This window comes from Chiloscyllium plagiosum, unplaced genomic scaffold (assembly GCF_037043375.1).
Source record: "Chiloscyllium plagiosum isolate Xiang-an unplaced genomic scaffold, Cpla_swu_hap1 HiC_scaffold_4, whole genome shotgun sequence".
NCBI classification, from domain to species: Eukaryota; Metazoa; Chordata; class Chondrichthyes; order Orectolobiformes; family Hemiscylliidae; genus Chiloscyllium; species Chiloscyllium plagiosum.
The window spans coordinates 110456155-110477971 of NW_028270142.1; the positions used below are offsets into that span (position 1 = coordinate 110456155).

Consider the following 21817-nt stretch of genomic DNA (forward strand, 5'->3'; position numbering starts at 1 on the left):
CAGGACCCACAGTATTTTCATAGAGATGTACAGCACGGAAACAGATCCTTCGGTCCAACTTGTCTATACCGATCAGATATCCTAACCTAATCTAGTCCCATTTGCCAGCACTAGGCCCATATTCCTCTAAACCTTTCATTTTCATACTCCCAACCAGATGCCTTTTAAAATTTCTAATTGTCCCAGCCTCCACCACTTCCTCTGGCAGCTCATTCCATGCATGCACCACCCTCAGCATGAAAAAGTTGCCCTTAGGTCCCTTTTATATAGAGTCGTAGAGATGTACAGCATGGAAACAGACCCTTCAGTCCAACCCGTCCATGCCGACCAGATATCCCAACCCAATCTAGTCCCACCTGCCAGCACCCGGCCCATATTCTTCCAAACCCTTCCTATTCATATACCCATCCAAATGCCTTTTAAATGTTGCAATTGTACCAGCCTCCACCACTTCCTCTGGCAGCTCATTCCGTACACGTATCACCCTCTGTGTGAAAAAGTTGCCCATGAGGTCCCTTTTATATCTTTCCTCTCTCACCCGAAATGTATGCCATCTAGTCTTGGACTTTCCCACCCCAGGGGAAAGATTTTGCCTATTTATTCTATCCATGCCCCTCATGATTTTAAAAGCCTCTATAAGGTCACCCCTCAGCCTCCAATGCTCCAGGGAAAATAGCCTCAGCCTCTTCAGCTTCTCCCTCTCATTCAAATCCTCCAACTCTGGCAACATCCTTGTAAATCTTTTCTGAACCCTTTCAAGTTTCACAACATCTTTCCGATAGGAAGGAGACCAGAATTGCACGCAATATTCCAACAGTGGCCTAACCAATGTCCTGTACAGCTGCAACATGACCTCCCAACTCCTGTACTCAATATTCTGACCAATAAAGGAAAGCATACCAAACGCCTTCTTCACTATCCTATCTATCTGTGACTCCACTTTCAAGGAGCTATGAACCTGCATTCCAAGATCTCTTTGTTCAGCAACACTTTCTAGGACCTTACCATTAAGTGTATAAGTCCTGCTCTGATTTCTTTTCCAACATGCAGCACCTCGCATTTATCTAAATTAAACACTGTCTGCCTTTCCTAAGCCCATTGGCCCATCTGATCAAGAACCCGTTGTTTTCTGAGGTAACCTTTGCTGTCCAGTACACCTCCAATTTTGGTATCACCTGCAAGCTTACTAACTATACCTCTTATGCTCACATCAAAATCATTTATATAAATGACAAAAAGTAGAGGACCCAGCACCGATCCTTGTGGCATCCAGTCTGAAAAACAACCCTTCACCACCATGTTCTGTTTTCTGCCTTCAAGCCAGTTCTGTATCAAAATGGCTCGTTCTCCCTGTAATCCATGAGATCTAACCTTGCTAACCAGCCACCCATGGAAAACCCTATCAAATGCCACTGAAGTCCATATAGATCACGTCTACCGCTCTGCCCTCATCAATCCTCTTTGTTACTTCTTCAAAAAACTCAAATTTCGTGAGACATGATATCCCACACACAAAGTCATGTTGACTGTCCCTAATCAGACCTTGCCTTTCCAAATATGTATATGTCCTGTCCACCAGGATTCTCTCTAACAACTTGCCCACCACCGACATCAGACTCACCGGTCTATAGTTCCCTGCCTTTTTCTTACCACCTTGCTTAAGTAGTGGTACCACGTTAGCTCACCTCCAGTCCACTGGCACCTCACCTGTGACTATTGATGTTACAAATATCTCAGCAATGGGCCCAGCAATCACTTCCCTAGGCTTTTAATTGACTTTTTAAAGTAAGGCCATGTTTGGCCCCTCAACTCAAAATAAGTATAGTCATTGTTGCATGAAATGTAAGCTCTTTTATGCAGTACAGGCTTCCATCATCAGTTTTGTGAAAGTCAGTTTAATGATGTTAGTTAATGGATAGATATTGACCAGGATACCAAGAAAAGATCTGATATTAGAGACCAAGAGACATAGACCTGTATTAATTGAAATGGTGTTATTCTTTCTTTTATGTTGTGTGATCCCAACAGCAGTCCACCACCTCTTCCTGAAATGTGTACCAACTGAGGTTGTGACATTCTCTAGAGTGAGGAATGCTGATGGCCCCTACTGAACAGCTTGGAGCTTAGAGTGGCTCCCTTGGAAAGGCACATTGTGAAACTGTGAAACATTGTGATGAAAGTTGAAGGTCTTGGGTAACAAAAATCCAACGAACCACTTTAGCTTCCAGTATAGATGGCAATCTAAAAATAAAAGATTCTCCTCTGATCGGGTCTCATTGCCAACCAGATACTTAGACAAAAACAGTGTGGAAGCTGAAATCTGATAACTTACAATGTTGGAGACACTGAACAGACCAGGCATTAAGTGTAGAGAGACAAACAAAGTGAACATTACACATCAAAAATCTTGCATTCAAACATCATTAACTTTGAAAAGTTTTTAATTATCCTATGCTGCATGATTTGTTAGAGGGGTTGGGAGTACACTATTTACCTATATTATGATCCAGAGATTAATTGATCAATCTATTCAGACCAATCTGGCCTCCCTATGTTTTCATTCTGTCATCTGTCTTGCCTTAAACTGACCCCTCTCTAATGAGCTTTGTATTTATTTAAAATGTTGCATTACCCAGTGCTTGCCATAACGAAATTTCGTTTGCCAAAATTTCCCCCAGAAAACATTACTTTGTTTAGTATTCCCAGAGTATGCTAAAAGACTGGTTCACTAGCTATGAGCAAACCTCTTACCAACCTGTGTTCTTATATTTGGCTTTCATCTCTATGACACACCCTTGTGAACAAAATTTTTCCCACAAACATCTCAAATAAGTGCAACTGACATTACCCGTCCCTCAGGAACCTTAGCTTTGCACCCTTTTGTATTGCATCTGTTTACTGCAGCCTCAAGTTTGTCTTCTCAAAACTTCAGCATTTCTGTGTGTGAACACCTCTTACCCTCTTCATTGCTCCTGTATTCTAGGTAGTTACTTGCAATGTATCGATTTGAATCTTGCAGCCAATGCTCAGGGTAAGTGTCCTTTGCAGCTACTTCCCCTCTGATATTTGATAGAAATCTTTGGCAATACTCTTAATCCATCCCATTATATCATTTATTATTTTAGCAAATTAGCTGCATCACCAGAGTTACTGAGCTAGAAATTTAAAATACTAAGCTATCCTTTCAGTTGCTTGTATGTTTCAAAAACTTTCTAGAATGCCATTTGGAGTGATTGATGTGATATTTGCTGCCCTCAAGTGGCAGATATTCTGCAAGACAGAAACAGCACCTGTGCACTGTGACGTTCAAGTGTTGTAATGACAGGAATGCTTCAGTGCTCTTTGTGTGATTGTGCTCAGGAAGGAAGAGAATAAATACCAGGAATTCATTCTCAATCACTATCAAATGATCATAGCTAGGAAGTGTGTGCACGTGAGAGGTGGATGTTAGATGAGAAAAGTATCAGATGTAGCTGTATTGTCCTTGTCCACTGGATATTCTAGTAACCTTGTCAAGATTCGCATGTAGGGATGGCCTCCAGGTGGTTTTGACTTTGACTTTACTTCAGCGACTAACCTGATATTTCAGAAATAGAGGATAATAAAAAAGAAGAAAACTGTTATTCTTTATTCATTGCAGAGTTACACTATGAAAACCTCCACTATATGTGCTTTGTGTTTTTTTTTAAATCTTTTTTTTGTAATCAACCTGTTCAGAGAAGTTACAAAACACCTTTGGATCGGTGAGACTTGAACTCGGGCCTCTCAGTCCAGGGATAGGGACAGTGTCACTGCACCACAAGTGGTCTACTGGGCAAGCATTGAATGGACACTTTTCCTTTGCCCATTCTGGGTGTGGGCTAACTTACTGGTCTGATGTGATACAGACTGGCCAAGATGACGGCCTTCTGACATGCATGAAAGCCAAAAGCCTCAGTACCTCATGTGACAGCACTCATGAAGGATCCCCACTCAGCTGACTGCATTGATACAGGGACCTATCGGCTACCTGACTATACTACTTGTTTGATGGGGTTTCTCTCTCTCCCTCTGTCTCTGTCTCTCTTTCGCTTCCCTCTCGTGCAAACAGATGTTGCTGGTACTTTGCTACATTTTATTGTTTAGTTTACCTTTAGGTCAATGATGTTGGTTGATTTTCTAGCTCTGTTTCTATCCCTACTTCCTAGGTGAGAGGTCCAATTGAAAGGAAGTTTAAATAAATTTTAAAAACGGAGACCAGAAATGCAGGGAAAGTGGTAGATATAGGGCGGCATCGTGGCTTAGTGGTTAGCACTGCTGCCTCACAGCACCAGGGACTTGGGTTCAATTCCAGCCTTGGGCGACTGTGTGGAGTTTGCACATTCTCTCTCTCTCTACATTTACTCGGGCTCTGGTTTCCTCCCACAGTCCAAAGATGTGCAGGTTAGGTGAATTGGCCAAGTAAAATTGCCCATAGTGTTCAGGGATGTGTAGGTTAGGTGCAGTAATTAAAGGAAATTTAGAGTAATTGGGGTAGGGGAATGGGTCTGGGTGGGATACTCTTCAAGGGTTGGTGTAGACTTGTTGGGCCAAATGTCCTGTTTCCACTCTGCAGGCATTCTATGAAATATACATATAGAAGAGTGTAGTGGAAATTAGAAATCAGAAAGCAATAATAGCAAAATGCCAAAGCTTTTTATGTAACTGCATGCAGAATAACAAGGTAGACGAGTTGATGGTCCAAATAGAAAAAATGAATATGACTAAATAGCTATGAAAGAAAGGTCGTTATTGGACGGGTTAAGACTAAAAACTCAATATTCAAGAGAATTCGATGTTCCAGAAGAATAGGCAAAGAGGAAAAGGAAGTGAGATAGCTTTGTTAATAAAGGAAGGTATCAATGCCATTATGAGTAGTGATACAGCTGCACTAGACCGTGATGTGGGTGGAAAAAAAGAATGGCAAGGGAAAGAAGCCATGGGATACAGGCCCGCAAAGAGTTCTCTCTCTGTACGCCAAAGTATAAATCAGGAAGTAATGGACGTGTTTCAGAAGGCACTACAATTGTCAGAGGTGATTCTAAACTGTGTATTGACTGGATAAATTAGTTGGGCAAGGGTAACATGGAAGGTGAATTTGTAGATTGCATCAGGGATTGTTTCTTAGAGCAGTACATTGCACTTCTTACCCTGGAACAGGCCATTTTAGATTCAGAAATGTGTGATTAGATCGGATCTTGAAAAGGCAGCAATCACAACATGGTAGACTTTCAAATTCACTTTGAGGAAGAGCAAATTGGGTTTCAAACCAGTGTTCTGAACTTAATTAAGGACAGTAATAGAGGTATGGAAAAAAGTAGTATCTAAAACCATGCTGGGAATATAGACCAAGTGCAAGGTGAGGAGATGTGCAGTGCTAGACATTTAACCAGATGCTTTCTAACACCCGGCAAAATTTATTCTAGTCAGAAAGGAGGACTTTCTGAGAAGGATGAACCACCCATGATTGACAAAAGTGGACAAGGAGCATATCCAATCAAAAACGAATGCAGTCAAAGAACAAAAAATAGTAATAGACTTTAGGGTTGGGAATCTTTGAGGAATCAATAATGGATCACTAAAAGTTAAAGAAAATTGATTTATGAAAGTAAGAAATAAAAACCATGTAACTATTCTCAATTGGGGAAAAAATCCTTACCTAATCTGGCCTACATGACTTCAGACCTTCAGCAATGTGGTTGACTTTGAAATGATCTAGCAAGCCACTCTGTTGTATCAAATTGCAACAAAGTCTAAACAAAGAAATGAAATTGTATTGACCACCTGCCATCAACATTGGAAAACACAGCCCTACCAATCCTGAAAATTACTCCTTTCTAACTTTTGAGGCCTTGTACCAGGAATGGGAGAACTGTTGCACAGAGTTGTCAAGCAACATCCTGACATAGTCATACTCAAAGATGTACCTTACAGACCATGTCCCAGGCGTTGCTATCACTGGATACACCCTATCCCACCAGCAGAATAAATGCACATGAGATAGCAGCACAGTGGTATTCAGCTGGGATGGAATTGTCATGGAAGTCCTCAACATTCACTCTGGACTTGAGGAGGTCTCACGCATCACATCAAACATGAGTTAGGGCATGTTTTGTTGATTATTAACGCGCTCTCTCCTAGCTGATAAATCAGTATTAAAAAAAATCTTGTAGTTAAGGATCCTTGAAAAGGCAGCAGTCACACAAATTCAAATTTGTGGATAAACAGCTTGTGGGAGAAGCACTGAGGATGGCAGAGGCAAAGAATATATTCTTGTTGGGATTGTCAGAACACTTATGAAGAGGAAATAAAAAAAAAATATGATTGGTAATTTTTTTTGAAGAATAAAAGTTGTAAGAATTTCTTTTTTCTTCTAGAGAATTAAAACTCCGCAACTATGTCCCAGAAGATAGAGAACTGAAAGAACGACAAGTGCCCAATGCCAAGCCAGCTTCAGGTTAGTAAATCTGTGGCTGCTGAAATACCTCTCATGGAAAGATGGAGGGTACAGAAGGAAGCTCATTGCTTCACTGTATCTGTGTCAACCTGAAAAGCGATCCAGTTTAATCCTGCTTTCTAGTTCTTGACCTATAGAGTACTGCAGCTCAAATGTAAATCCAAGTGCTTTTTCTAAATTCAGTGGATGTTTCTGCCTTGACTGACGTCTCAGGAATATTCTCCAAACCCCTACCACCCTGTCATATACTGCTCACCTACCTTCTTATCCTTCTACCAAATACTTTAAAATCTCTACCTCTTGCCCAGCTTTTGCACCAGTATGTAACATTAAAGCAATGTTGGTCAGGGTTGACTCTGCAGTTAAGAACTATTTCAGATGAAGTAATAAGAAATTAAATTAAAGATGTTCCATACATTATTGATTCATATGTTTCAGAGAAATGTAATAGTTTGATAACATTGTCGAGGATATTACAACTGGTCCTTGTCCCGTGGCCATTAATTCATTGTGTGGTATGGACCAGGCCTAACCGCCCAAAACATTTTTAAGTAGGTAGCCCAGATCGTAACTTTGCTATTTGTTTTTGATAGAAGTATAGTCGATATTCTCGGAGTGAATCAACTGGACACCTGCCAAGTTTTAAACAAACAGAATTTATTGACAAAGTTACGGAATGAAACACAAAGAACAGAAAATGGAATACCGGATAACTTATTCTATCCAAACCCAACAGACTATCCTGACTTAATGATGCTGTTCCAAAGATACTTGCAACAATCTCCATAAACAGACCCCTTAACACAAAGATTAAAAAATGACACAAAAAAGTTTACAGGTTTCAAGTCAGAGGAGAGAATTCAGCAGCCTTTCACACATCCCCTGCTGCAACCGAACCAAAAAACTCTAAATGCAGACTAGCTACATAGTTAGCTGGCCAGCCCCCTTTGATTATACTGCGTTTTTTTTTAAAGACATGAAAGGCTTAGGCTGGAGACATTATCTGTTAGGGGTAACCAAAGGGCCCCAATGAACCATTCGAACTTCAGACGTGATGGAACCTTGGGTCGTTTAGAACCTCCCTGATAAAAACCAAGGACAATCTAGCATTTGACAATATTGTCAAAGAAACAGGTTTGTCACAATGATTCTGGATGGGTTACCCCACCCAAAACATTGTGGTCCTAAATGAGAAGGGATGAACTGACATTCCCCGTGCAACCTCTTCACTGCTGGCCTATCTCACCGACTCTGCTGCCAATTCCCATGCTGGACCTACAGTTGCCCCTACTGGCTCTGCTGCAACTACCGCCTTGTCAAGAGTCTCACAGCAGCAAGAGTCCTGCTCTGGTTGCCCTCCTCCAAGATGTCATCTTGTTGGCACCACCATCGTGAAGAGTCTGCTGCTGCCACCATTGCCTCAGACAGCTAGAGGAGCTTTGCTGCTGCTGCAACTGCTGCCAGCCCGAGTGCAGGGAGGATGTCCTTGCTGCCGTTGCCACTGCCTCACTGGGAGGTGCCAAATCCGCTGCCACCACTCTGTCCACGACCCACTCTCAATGCCGTTGACTGACCCACCAAAGAAAGAAAAAAAGCCAAAGTTAAAAAAAAATGAAAGCAGATGGAAGCGGATGAGTCCCAGGCAAGAGCCCATATGCAGCCCTTCTCCCCAGCTGCCATCTTGCACAGCTTATGCAGGTCAGGTGAATTGGCCATGGGAAATTGCCCATAGTATTCGGTGCATTAGTCAGAGGGAAATGGGACTGGGTGGGTTACTCTGCGGAGGGTCAGTGTGGATGGTGAGGGTCACTGTAGGGAATCTAATCTAAAATTGTGGGGTTTGTTATGTAGAGGGAGTGAGTTAAATAGAACAATTCTTTACAAGAAAAACAGAATGACTTTTCGTCAATCTGTTCTAAAATATTAGGACAGACCTCTGGGACAGGTCTGACTGCTCATCTGGCACCTGATCCTTCTGTCCCAGAGGCTAGAGAAGTCTATGATGAGTGGGTTCTCAAAGTCTTAAGAGATTAATCTCAATGGTAGTATTCTTAAATTTCCAACCAACCATTATCAGGTATATTAAGTAAAATTGCATGTGTTCTGTGTGCAATAATTCAATTACACCTGACATCAGTGTTTATTGCTTTACGAACCACATTACAAATAAGATATATCCCTGTAATAGCTAATGTCTCATGTCACCTCTATGATGTGTAGAGGTGTGGCCTGATGCAGATTCCATGGTTATGCTAGTACAAATACACCAAACTGTTGAGCAGGCCGATGTTGGAAAGAATGAATCCAAAATCACAATGAGTACTGAAATAGAGATGTCTGTGGGCTTTAGAAGTTTATTTTCGCCTGTGTTCTAGTAGGCTCTTCAGTTAGTATGAATAAGAATGGTGAGTGGATAAAATGTGGGAAAGGAGCTGAAGAAGACGTGCCCCATACATGGAGTCCTAGACACCCAGTGTCCTACAATAATAGCTCCGGGGACCATGCAACTTCCTTCATTGCTACAACATATGCAACGGTTGAGGAGAAAGCTTAACTTGTTTTCCAGGGTGACCAGAAATGGACAATAAATCCCACCTTTACCAGTGATTCCTGCAGTCCTGCAGCAAAATAATAGCAAAATGGCTGACTTCTTCCAAAGGAGGTGTGACAAATAGTCAAAGCCTTAGGTTTTCACAACCTTTCTTAGCTGAATCCTAGCCATGGTGGAGAGTGCTATTTGCAAAGGATAAAGCTTGTGCCACTTGCCTTTTTGCTGAAGAATGACATTTTAAGTTAGACTGGAATGAAAAGTGTGGCTTTACTGGCTTTATGTTTACTTGAGTAAATGGCACTGATTTATATGTTGCTGGGCAGTGCAGTGTAGGTTTGTCTAGTGTCTGATGTTGTAGAGTTGGTTGACAGTGTACCTGAGCTAGGAGGTGGAGGAACCAAAACTGAGTTTCTCTTGGTGATCACTAGCCCATTAGGGCTGATAAGTTTAATATAGCGGTCCTTCTTGCTGTGTATGGTCTTCCAGTGCTATCACATGTTTAATAAGAAAAGATACAGAAGGCTTTCAGATGATGAATTGATGTCTTGCAGGATTGTTGCTGAAATTTCAAGAAGCAAATGAATGTGTGACTTTCTAGTGTTACTTGGTACTGTATAAATGAGTTGACTTTATCTGTTCATGGATGTCCATGCTATGTTTGTATCAACAGTGGACGAAAAGGTGAAGGATCAACTTGAAGCAGGGAAGCCTGAGCCAATCATTGAAGAAGTGGTATGTAATGTCCTTTGTTCTCTGGTGCTTTTTTTTCCCCCACTGTCATGACAAACTGATATTGAACAGTCCAGCTAAGAAACGTTTAATGACAGAAGACAGTACTTGATTTGTTGATAGTTGCGTGGTAAATTAACTATTTGTAAAAGGAAGGCCCCAGATGCAGGTCTAATTCTTTGCTGGTCTCAGTTGGGAAAGTAGTCAGAATGTTCAAATTATTCTCAGAGCTCGTTATCAGCATTTATTGTAGCACTGATGAGAATGCATTTATTTTTACAATGTGTTTCTTTGGCCAGTAAGCGAGAATAGAATTATGCTTCAGTGATGGTGTGCGTGGCTTAATTACATATAAGCACACACACTATAATCTTACATTGAAGAAAACTTGACTTAGTAAAGAAGAGCTAATGTTGGAACTGCATTGGTTCATGAGTGAATGATTTCAGTTTGGGCCATGAAAGCTTTCGCAGCATTGTCCAAACATGCAACCCCTTCAAGGCCAACAATTGCATGAATCAACAGCAACTTCAAATTTCCTTTCACATTTCACACTTGCACATTTATCATAATTCTGTTATTATTGCTAACTTCAAATTTCCTTTCACATTTTACACTTGCACATTTATCATAATTCTGTTATTATTGCTTGGACATAATTCTGGAAAGACGTGAATTTATGGGAGCACCTTCCCAAAACGGATTACAGCAGTCCAAATAGAAGTTCTCTCCACATCTTCACAGGTGAAACTAGAGATGTAAAATAAGTGGTCTTGTCAAAAATGATCTTTGCCTAGAATGATTTTTTAAAAAATCTTTTCAAAAACTGTTTAATAAAGATAATCTCTTTCAATTTTCCTCATCTTAATCTTTGTAACCTCTTCCAGCCGAAATATCCCCAAAGCCACTGGTCTTTTATGTATTTTCCCTATTTTGCGAGAATTAATCCTCCACCCCATTGGCCCCAGGTACTGAGGCTGACTCTGAACACGATTAATTCTCCATTTTTCTTTCTTACGCGAACACTTATAATCAATTTACCATGACTTATATACCTTTTTGATGCCCCAGATCTCCCTTTCCGTGATCTTTCCCCATGTTTTATTTCCATTTATATCACACCTTGGTCTAGCTAGGAATTTGGTTACAAGTTGTTCAGTCCAATGGACAGAAAGGTATGCGATAGGTTAGATCAGTGTAGAAGTTAAGGAATCAAAAGGGTTGAAAGATAGCTGAGTGTAGACATTGGAAACAAATACCTGACAGCCTTCTCCAGCAACAATGAAGGAGAAATTTAGGATTAAAACAAAAAAGGAAAAATAAAATTGGTTGATGGTGCCAACAAATGAATATGCCTTCATATGCTAAACTGTTTGATATTTTTCTCATTCTTTTATTACACTTGTACTATCAAGGACGTTACAAAATAAAGGTATGGTACTATGCATTAGTTGTACAGAACCTTAATCAGACTCCATCTGGAGTACCTGTTTGTTTGTTCATTCCTCTTTCCTGTTAAGTGTCTAGTCGATGGTAACCCTAGGAGTTTTCAGCAAAAGTAATGCCATCCAACCTCAAGAGGAGATGGTTAAATTCTCTTCTGTTGGAGATTGGAGATCACAATTGCTTTGCACTTACGGAGTGAGCATCTTAGTAACCATTTTCCAGTCCAAACCTGAATATTACCAAGATCTTAAAGCACATGAACAAGAACTCTTCAGTGTGAGGCGTTGTCTTGTACTGAATACTGTAATCATCAGCAAACATCTCTACTTTGGGATTTATGTTGGAGGATGGATATTGATGAAGTAGTGGAGGCATTTGAGCCTAGGATATTACCCCAAGCAACTTATACAGAGTTGTTCAGCTGAAATGCTTGATCTTCAACAATCACAACAATCATCTTCCTTTGTGCTAGGTATGACTCAAATCAGTGGAAGGTTCCCATTTACTTGAATTTTGCTTTGGATTTTTGGTTCCACATTTGATCAAGTGTCAAGGGAAGTGACCCTCACTTCACCTCTTGAATTCAGCTCTTTTATCCATGTTCAGAACAAGACTGTAATGAGGTCAGGAATCAAATGGCCCTGACAGAACCCAGGGAGTAGGTTAAAAGCAAAATACTGCAGATATTAGCGAACTGAAATTAAAAAAGAGTGCTGGTGAAACTCAGCAGATCTGTCAGCATTTGTGGAGAAAGAAGATCAGATAAGGTTTCCAATTCAATATGACTATTCTTCAGACCTCAGTTTAGTTGAGTAAGGATGAGCTAAGGTAGATTTCCCTTCTGGTTGGCTCTTCCACTAAAGACCCAGTCACCTCTTCTCGATTTGTCAGGCTTCATTTTCCACTTAAAATCTTGACTCTATTAACAGTGATGTTTTTAAAATGCCCTGTTGTCACAGCAACAGTAATAGATTCCATTATTTTTCACTTTACTAATGTCAGACTAAGTAGTAAATAGTTCCCTAGTTTCCCTTTGCCGCCTCCTTTGAACAATGGGGTTACACTTGTTATTCTTCAATCCATAAATCTGTTATAGAATTAACAAAATTTTAGAACATCAAAACTGATAAATTGATCATATGTGCAGCCATATTCTTTACAATTCTATGATGTAGGCCACAAGATCTAGAGGATTTGTCAGTTTTTCATCCTGGTAATTTCTCCAGTACTTCTATTTTACTAATATTAATTAATTAATTTCCTTAAACATAAGGTTTCCTATAATTTAAAGTTTGTTCTTTACATCTTCTGCTGTGAAGATTGACAAGACTTTTTGCCATTTCCTTATTCCCTATTGTAATTTTTCCTGCCTGATTTACTTCCACTTTCCTTTGTATACCCCAGTTCAACACTAGCACCTACAAATCATCTTTTTCCAAATTTGTAAAATCTGTTTCCTGTATTTCTTGTTAATTTACTCATGTTCTAATTTATCTCTCCAAAGTCAACGAAAATCATGAAGAAATTAATAAAGACCTCTCAATCTTCAAAGTAACTACTCTTTATGGCAACATTGCAGGCCTCTTCTTTTCAACAGATCTTCGACTTGTCTAGCTACAGTTGTACCACTTTATTGGTAGAGGTTTTATTCCTCAAGGTATCAGGAGAATTATGAGTGATTTCTATTGCTTATCAAAGTAATCTCATTTCCTAATCCAGCTCAGTTGATACTTCCATAACTGGCTTTTCTTAAAGTTAAGAACTGAGTTACAGACTCTTAACACATCAATTAAAATTCAAAATGAGATGTTCCACCATATTATGATTGCTCTTCCCAGGACAAAAATTGTATCTCCTACTCATGTCTACATCGAAGAACCTGGTACCTAGTTGATTCCTCATCACATTGTTGGTACTTGAGAATATTATGGAATTGCTTGTTGCAGAATACCTGCTCAGGAGAGTGACCTAGAAATGTTGTTAATCTATTTGTTGTTTCCTCTGTCAATTACCATCCTTTCTGAACTTTAGGTAGAGAGCAAGGTTCCTGTAATGTGTCCTAATTTAAAGTTAAAAATCACACGACACCAGGTTATAGTCCAACAGGTTTAATTGGAAGCACTAGCTTTCGGAGCACTGCTCCTTTATCAGGCACCTGGTGTTGTGTGATTTTTAACTTTGTCCACCCCAGTCCAACACTGGCTCCTCCACATCCTAATTTAAAGTCACTTAAATCCATTTCGATCTAGCTCTTCTACCACTAGTTTCCAAGGAATAAACCCACCAGGTGATCCTAGGATTGTCTTTGAATGCGGCAAGGTGGATAGTTTGATTAAGGTGTCAGGTATCCAGGCCCACACCGCTATTGAATGTGGATTTCAAAATTTTGTCAAAAATGTTGGCGTTGAGGTAGGACAAGGTCTTGCCCTCCACTGGTGGACCAGACAGGTTTTATTAAGGGTTGTAAGTCATCCAACAACATTATAAGAGTACAGAATATGGTCCAGGTATGTCAGCAAGGGTCAATTCCGGACTTGGTAGTCTCCCTGGATGCAGAGAAAGCGTTTGACCATGTGGAGTAGCCATACCTCTTTTATGTCCTGGAACGGTTTGGTCTTGGAGGGCTCTTCGCCAAGTGGGTGCCAGTATTATATAGTCACCCTAAGGCAGCAGTTCTCACTAATGGCATACGGTCTGACAATTTTAATATTAGTAGAGGCAGCTGACAAGGGTGCCCCCTTTCACTTGCTGTTTACATTAGTGATTGAGCCTTAGGCAGAGGCTTATCCGGAGGGACCCCAACATAATTGCTCTGGAGATGGGATCAGGGGGACATAAGATCACCCTTTATGCAGATGACATTCTTCTTTTTAGAACATCGAAGAATACAGCGCAGTACAGGCCCTTTGGCCCTTGATGTTGTGCAGATCCAAGCCCACCTAACCTACACTAGCCCACTATCCTCCATATGCCTATCCAATGCCTGCTTAAATGCCCATAAAGAGGAAGAGTCCACCACTGCTACTGGCAGGGCATTCCATGAACTCATGACTCGCTGAGTAAAGAACCTACCCCTAACATCTGTCCTATACCTACCACCCCTTAATTTAAAGCTATGCCCCCTCGTAATAGCTGACTCCATATGTGGAAAAAGGTTCTCACGGTCAACCCTATCTAAACCCCTAATCAGCTTGTACACCTCTATCAAGTCACCCCTAAACCTTCTTTTCTCCAATGAAAACAACCCCAAGTGCCTCAGCCTTTCCTCATACGATCTTCCTACCATACCAGGCAACATCCTGGTAAACCTCCTCTGCACCCGTTCCAGTGCCTCCACATCCTTCATATAGTATGGCGACCAAAACTGTACATAATACTCCAGATGCGGCCGTACCAGAGTCTTATATAACTGCAACATGATCTCAGGACTCCGGAACTCAATTCCTCTACCAATAAAAGCCAGTATGCCATATGCCTTTTCACCGCACTATTTACCTGGGTGGCAACTTTCAAAGATCTGTGTACATGGACACCAAGATCCCTCTGCTCATCCACACTACCAAGTATCCGACCATTAGCCCAGTACCCCATCTTTTTGTTACTCTTACCAAAGTGAATCACCTCACACTTAGCTACATTGAACTCCATTTGCCACCTTTCTGCCCAGTTCTGCAACTTATCTATATCCCACTGCAACCTGCCACATTCTTCCTCACTGTCAACAACTCCTCCGACTTTCGTATCATCCACAAACTTGCTCACCCAACCTTCTAGCCCCTCCTCCAGGTCATTTATAAAAATGACGAACAGCAATGGTCCCAAAACAGATCTTTGTGGAACACCGCTAGTAACTGCACTCCAAGATGAACCTTTACCATCAACTACTACCCTCTGTCTTCTTCCAGCCAGCCAATTCCTAATCCAAACCTCTAACTCACCCTCAATGCCATACCTCCGTATTTTTTGAAGTAGCCTACCATGGGGAACCTTATCAAACGCCTTACTAAAATCCATATACACCACATCTACCGCTTTCCCCTCATCCACCTCCTTAGTCACCTTCTCAAAGAATTCAATAAGGTTTGTGAGGCACAACCTGCCCTTCACAAAACCATGCTGACTATCCTTGATCACATTATTCCTATCCAGATGTTCATAAATCCTATCCCTTACAATTCTCTCTAAGACTTTGCCCACAACAGAAGTGAGACTCACCAGCCTATAGTTACTAGGGTTATCCGTACTCCCCTTCTTGAACAAGGGAACCACATTTGCTAGCCTCCAGTCTCCTGGCACCACTACTGTAGACAACGAGGACATAAAATTCAAGGCCAATGGCTCTGCAATCTCCTCCCTTGCTTCCCAGAGAATCCTCGGATAAATGCCATCAGGCCCAGGGGACTTATCTATTTTCACCCTTTCCAGAATTTCCAACACCTCTTCCCTACATTCCTCAAAGCCATTCATTCTACTTAATTGTGACTCAGTATTCACATCGGCAACAATGTCCTGTTCCTGAGTGAATACTGACGAAAAGTATTCATTCAGTGTCTCCCCAATCTCTTCAGCCTCCACACGCAACTTCCCACTACTATCCTTGACTGGACCTATTCCTACCCTAGTCATTCTTTTATTCCTGACGTACCTATAGAAAGCCTTAGGGTTTTCCCTAATCCTACCAACTAAGGACCTTTCATGTCCCCTCCTTGCTGCTCTTAGCTCTCTCTTCAGGTCCTTCCTGGCTACCTTATAACTCTCAATCGCCCCAATTGAACCTTCATGCCTCATCTTTACATAGGCCGCCCTCTTCCATTGAACAAGGGATTCCAATTCCTTATTAAACCATGGCTCCCTCACACGACCCTTTCCTCCTTGCCTGACAGGTACATACTTATCAAGGACACTCAATAGTTGCTCCTTGAACAAGCTCCACATATCAATTACGCCCTTGCCTTGAAGCCTACTTTTCCAAGCCACGCATCCTAAGTCATGCATCACCGCATCATAATTTCCCTGCCCCTAGCTATAACTCTTGCCCTGCAGTGCACACTTATCCCTCTCCATCACTAGAGTAAAAGTCACCGAATTGTGGTCACTGTCCCCAAAGTGCTCACCTACCTCTAATTCTAACACCTGGCCTGGTTCGTTACCCAGAACCAAATCCAGTATGGCCTCACCTCTTGTTGGCCTATCTACATACTGACCTGCTGCGCTTTTCCAGCAACACATTTTCAGCTCTATCTACATATTGTGTCAGGAAACCCTCCTGCACACATTGGACAAACATCGACCCATCTAACGAACTAGAGCTATAGCTTTCCCAATCAATATCAGGAAAGTTAAAGTCCCCCATAACAACCACCCTATTACTTTCACTCTTCTCCTGAACCATCCTCGCAATCCTTTCTTCTACGTTTCTAGGACTATTAGGAGGCCTGTAAAAAACTCCTAACAGGTTGACCTCACCTTTCCTATTCCTAACCTCAGCCCAAACTACCTCAGATGGCGAGTCTTCATCCATCGTCCTTTCCACCGCTGTAATACGATCTTTGACAAGCAATGCCACACCTCCCCCTCTTTTACCCCCACCTCTGACCCTACTAAAACATGTAAACCCTGGAACCTGCAACAGCCAATCCTGTCCCTGTTCTACCCATGTCTCCGTAATAGCCACAACATCGAAATCCCAGGTACCAACCCACGCTGCAAGTTCACCTACCTTATTTCGTATACTTCTTGCATTGAAGTATACACACTTCAAGCCACTTTCCTGTTTACAGGCACCCTCCTTTGAGATTGATGCCATGTTCCTAACCTCCCTACACTCCAGGTCCTGCACCCTAAAGCTACAGTCTAGGTTCCCATGCCCCTGCAGAGTTAGTTTAAACCCCCCCAAGAGCACTAGCAAACCTCCCGCCAAGGATACTGGTGCCCCTAACTAACCTGACAATATCTGTGTCCCATTTAATACAAGTGATAATTTGGTTCTTTCTTGGGGTATAAAATTGATTTTATGAAGACTGAGGCCATGCCTGTGGGGGTTCTCGTCGGAGTACTCTCTCTTGGGGGTGGAATCCGCCTTTCAGGTGGTCACAGGGAGGTTTCCTGTATTTAGGCATTTTTATTACTCTGGCCTTTGATCAATTATACAAAGCTAATTTTGTGCAGTTGCTAGAGAAGATAAGACAGGACCTTCAGCGCTGGGAGGCTCTTTCAATATCTTGGTTGAGTAGAATAGCTCTAGTTAAAATGAATGTTCTTCCTCATTTATTATATCCCATGCGAATGCTCCCTTTGACGATACCTAGGCAAGTGCTATGGAGGCTTAACAGTTGGCTCGGTTCTTTCATCAGGCATCACAGGTGGCCTCTTATTAAGCTAAATTGCAGCTCCCGCAGGGGATGTGGAGGTGTGGACTTTCCAAATTTTAAGAAATATCCTCTGTGCCTGATTGGACTTGCCAGGACCTGAGGTCAGTTTGGCTGGACATTGAGGCCTCCCAGGCAAAATGCCCCCTCATTAATTTGTTGTTTATGGACAAGATGAAGATTGTCATGGAGCATTGCAGAAATCCGATTGTCCTTAACATGGTTAAGCATGGAGAATGATGCGACAAAGTGACAGCAATTTACATAAAACTTCCCTTTTTACTTCCATAGTAGGAATGCCAGGATTTCAGCCGGGACCAATGGATTCTGGCTTTAGGTTCTGGGAGTCTAGAGGAGTTTCCTGTTTGGGAGATGTATTTGAAAAGGAGGTCATGATGTCTTTCAAACAGCTGAGCCAGAAATATGAGCAATCCAGGAGGGACCTCTTTCATTATTTTCAGATTATGGACTTTATACAGAAAAATACTACATTATTGGTTCATCCCTGCAAGTCTGATGTGGAAAGAATTTTGGTCCACAGGTACACTCTCAATCACTACCCTTTTCTGTTTACTAGGAGGTAGTGTTTCAAAGGACAGTCAGCGGCTGTGCAGCATCTGGACTCATGAATTGGGGGTAGAGATCTTGTCAGAGGCATGGGTGGATATTTGGGAGAATGTAAGGAGGATTTTGATTTGTAATAGGATGCAGGCAATGCCACTGAAGGTACTTTACAGGGCTTATTTGGCACCAGAGTGGCTTGCGAAACTTAAGACAGGAGTCTCTCCAAAGTGCCCCAAATGTAAAACAGATATTGGTACTTTTACTCACTGCTTGTGGTCATGCCACAAACTTCGTAGGTATTGGGGCACTCTCGCGAGTGTTCTGGAAGAGATCTTGGGAACCAAGGTCCAGTCGTCCTGAATTTTGATCTGGTTTTGGTAAAACTGCAATAATTGAATTTCTATTCTCAAACTGTTGCTAAAATGTTGTCAATTTTTTAAACTTTATTTTGTAGGACTTGGTGAACCTTGCTCCCAGGAAGCCTGACTGGTAGGTGTCTGATTTTTGAATCTCTCAAGATGCTGTTTATGAAGCAAATGTGCCTAATTTGTATACAAATTTCTGTTCTACTTGGTGATACGTTGTTCAATTTGATGGACTTTCTTTTGCAGGGATCTGAAGAGGGATGTAGCTAAGAAACTGGAAAAGCTGGAGAAGAGGACACAGAGAGCAATAGCAGAACTGATCCGTGAGTAATTAATTAATTATCAGGTTCCATTGCCTTCACTGGAAGCAATGGTGGTCACCAAAGAATTTCCAAAATTGTTGAGGCAATTTATTCAGTGTGGTTAAGGTCAAGTGGAAGGAATGCTGCTAATTGAAAAGTAATTCCTTAACTTGATTGTTCTTACTGTTTTGAATGCTTTATCAAAAATGGTTACCCAGGCAGAGTTTATGGTTAATTTGCAAGTTAATTAAAAATGTATTTGAAAGGAAGAATGTATTGACATGCAGAATTTGAAAAAAAGACTATGGCTGTCCCCAGCATTGCTGTGACCAGCTAAATAGCATCTTTTTCTGTTGTAATTTCCACCATTTTATGTTGTGCCTACTTGCATACGCTGGTGTATGTAAGGTTTAGATACAGACATGTATTGGGAACAGGAATGGGCCATCCAGCCCCTTGAATCTGCTCTGCCATATGATAACATTGTTGCTGATCACTGAGATCAGGAGCAGTCTCAGCTGTGGCCATAAAGCTAGTCGATTGATTAACCTGCAGGCCAACATCCTACAGTGCTCAACAGGCATCATTGTCAGAAGAGGAAGAAGAAGATCAGAAAATAAACAGATATAGACAAAGCCACAGTTAAGCAGTACAGTGCATTATTCAGCAAATAGCGGTGCTGTCCTATTGTTGGTTAGGAGCCAACACAACCACACAAGATCCTGTTAACACCTAACACACTATCACAAAATTCATTTCTTTCGCACCCAATCGCTCTCATACTCTTTACGTCAGTCTTTTACTTCTCTCTTTCTCTCAATGTCTGACTCTCCCTTGCATGTCTTTCTAGTTCTTGTACTCTCACACTTTTGCTGTCTTCTCCATCATACTGTTACTTAGATATACTCAATTGGTCATGCATGCATAGACTTTTATTTATATTACATGATTTTGTTCAAGTGTGATTATAGAAGCAGTGAGCATGAAGTCCTGAGCACAACTGCCAACTAGCAGATGGTAGTTTAGGGGCAAAGGAAGAAAGCCTATTTGAAAATTTGGAAATAATGTTAATTTTTTTGTTCCATCCCTCAGGCGAGAAACTAAAAGGTAATGAAGATGATCTGGCATCTGCAGTTGGAGCTGTGAAGCAGGAGGAGTATGATTCAGAGTGATTCAGAATTTCACATGACAATGGAGGTGTGGGGGAGACCAAACACACAACAGCTGACTTCTTGGAATAAGAACACTATTGCTGTACTCACTGAGTGATCACAGTGAAGAGGAAAGAGAATTTTCAGCCTTTTTGTCCCCCCAAGATGATTCTGCAGTCCTCTCTACAGTGATTGTCCATCCGTCTCCAGCTTTCCTGAAACTCAATTCAACTTGTTGCTGAGTAAAGAACTTATTGAAATCCGTTCTAAATTTGCATCTCCCATTGTTACAGTTCATCTTGATATGGCTCAGTATTTACTTTTTCTGTATCATTTACTATTATCAATACTTGCCTGGATCACTCTTGGTTTCTTACTTTCTAGGTCAAAATGTCAGTTGTTTTTCTTGCTGCTCAGTCCATCTAACATGAGAGATCACCTTTTAGCCTATTCTCTACTCTGATTTCAGAGTTTGGATGATTCTTTGTGTTATGCTGACCAGAGCTGGACATAGTAGTCAGTGCAATCTGTCTCAAGCACTATGCAGTTATTCACCAGTAACTGGTCATTTTGGAGTCCTGAGTCGTGCTCCTATGTTTTCTCCAGTTTTTCATGTGGTGAATTGTTAATTGGTTTAAGGGAAAAGCTACCTACACCTGCAATATAATTAACATGTCCCTGAGAGACCATAAGTATCTCCGTATGATCATGGACACTCATCAGCTCACTTGATCCTGCAGGAAATCTAATCAAATTAATGTGAATTGGAAGGATTAGAAGAATGGGGAGCTGTGAGGTTTTACAAAAACCTTCAGTATCTGAGAGTTGAAGCCAGTAACATTAAAATGCACTGAAATTATAGAGTGAAATTTACATCAATGGCGACAGAGACACAACCTGAGCTCAGGACTAAGTTTTTGTAGTGTTTAAAAATTCTCAATCTGCAAAAACAATCAAAAGTATACATAATTTGCTGGTTGTTATGGAGATGCTGTGTAGTATCTGAAAGAGGAAAGGAAAATGAATATTTTAGTTAATGACCTTTGGTGGGAAATTCTGAAGAGTCCATACCTGCAGCTTTTCTTTTAAAAAGAATTTATTATTGAGTTTCAGTTCAGCTTATTCCTTTCTGGGTATCATTGAAGATTGTAGATCTTTCTCATGTTGGGTGTCTGTCTTCCTCTGTGTAGGGTTGTAAATGTGTATCTCCTTATCTCTGTATGAGGGATGCATCCACATCTCCGTCTGTTTGAGTAAAGTGTGTCCATCTCTGTCAATGACTGATGTCAGCACTTAGAGTTGGGATTTCACAAAACAGATTTTTACCCTTTTGTTAACTGATTATGCTTTCTGCCCTGCAATATTTTAGACAGCTTTTTCTGTACATTGTTTTTATGAACTGATGCACCAACTTATAATAAAACAAATTACAAAACAATCCTACTGGTTTACAGTGAAATAAATTACGTTGTTATTTGGATGACTGGTCAGATAATCTCAGCCAGTACTATTCAGACTGCTTTGTCTGATTCAAACCTGGTTTGCCAGACTCAGATTAACAGCTCTGACCACCTGACTCCTCAGACTGGTCAAATGAAATTGACCCAAACAACCTGATCTGCAGAGGCCTTGGGTAGTACAGTAGTACTGATATTGACCTCTAAACCTGGGGTCAGTCAGATTCTATTGGAATGTTATGCTAGTATTCTTTAAAGATAAAGGTTAAGTATAATGGAAGATCAAGGACTGACAAATATACTAACGGAGTAGGAGAAAATTACTGCAGAAGCTGGAATCTGCACTGAGAACAAAAATTGCTGGAAATCGTAGTGGGTTAGGCAGCATCTGTGGAGAGAGAGCAAGTTA

The 21817-nt window shown here is 41.1% G+C and overlaps 1 protein-coding gene across 1 annotated transcript in view; it reads left to right on the top strand.

The window, feature by feature from the left end:
* The window catches only part of ccdc12 (coiled-coil domain containing 12), an 88413-nt gene extending 67024 nt beyond the window's left edge, over positions 1-21389 (top strand). Inside the window, exons 3-7 of the mRNA XM_043687963.2 lie at positions 6396-6475; positions 9697-9758; positions 18588-18622; positions 18745-18821; positions 19893-21389. Coding sequence (XP_043543898.1) covers positions 6396-6475; positions 9697-9758; positions 18588-18622; positions 18745-18821; positions 19893-19972 — 334 coding nt within the window. The 3' untranslated portion in view covers positions 19973-21389. The remainder of the gene's footprint in view (positions 1-6395; positions 6476-9696; positions 9759-18587; positions 18623-18744; positions 18822-19892) is intronic.
* Positions 21390-21817: the final 428 nt, after the last annotated feature.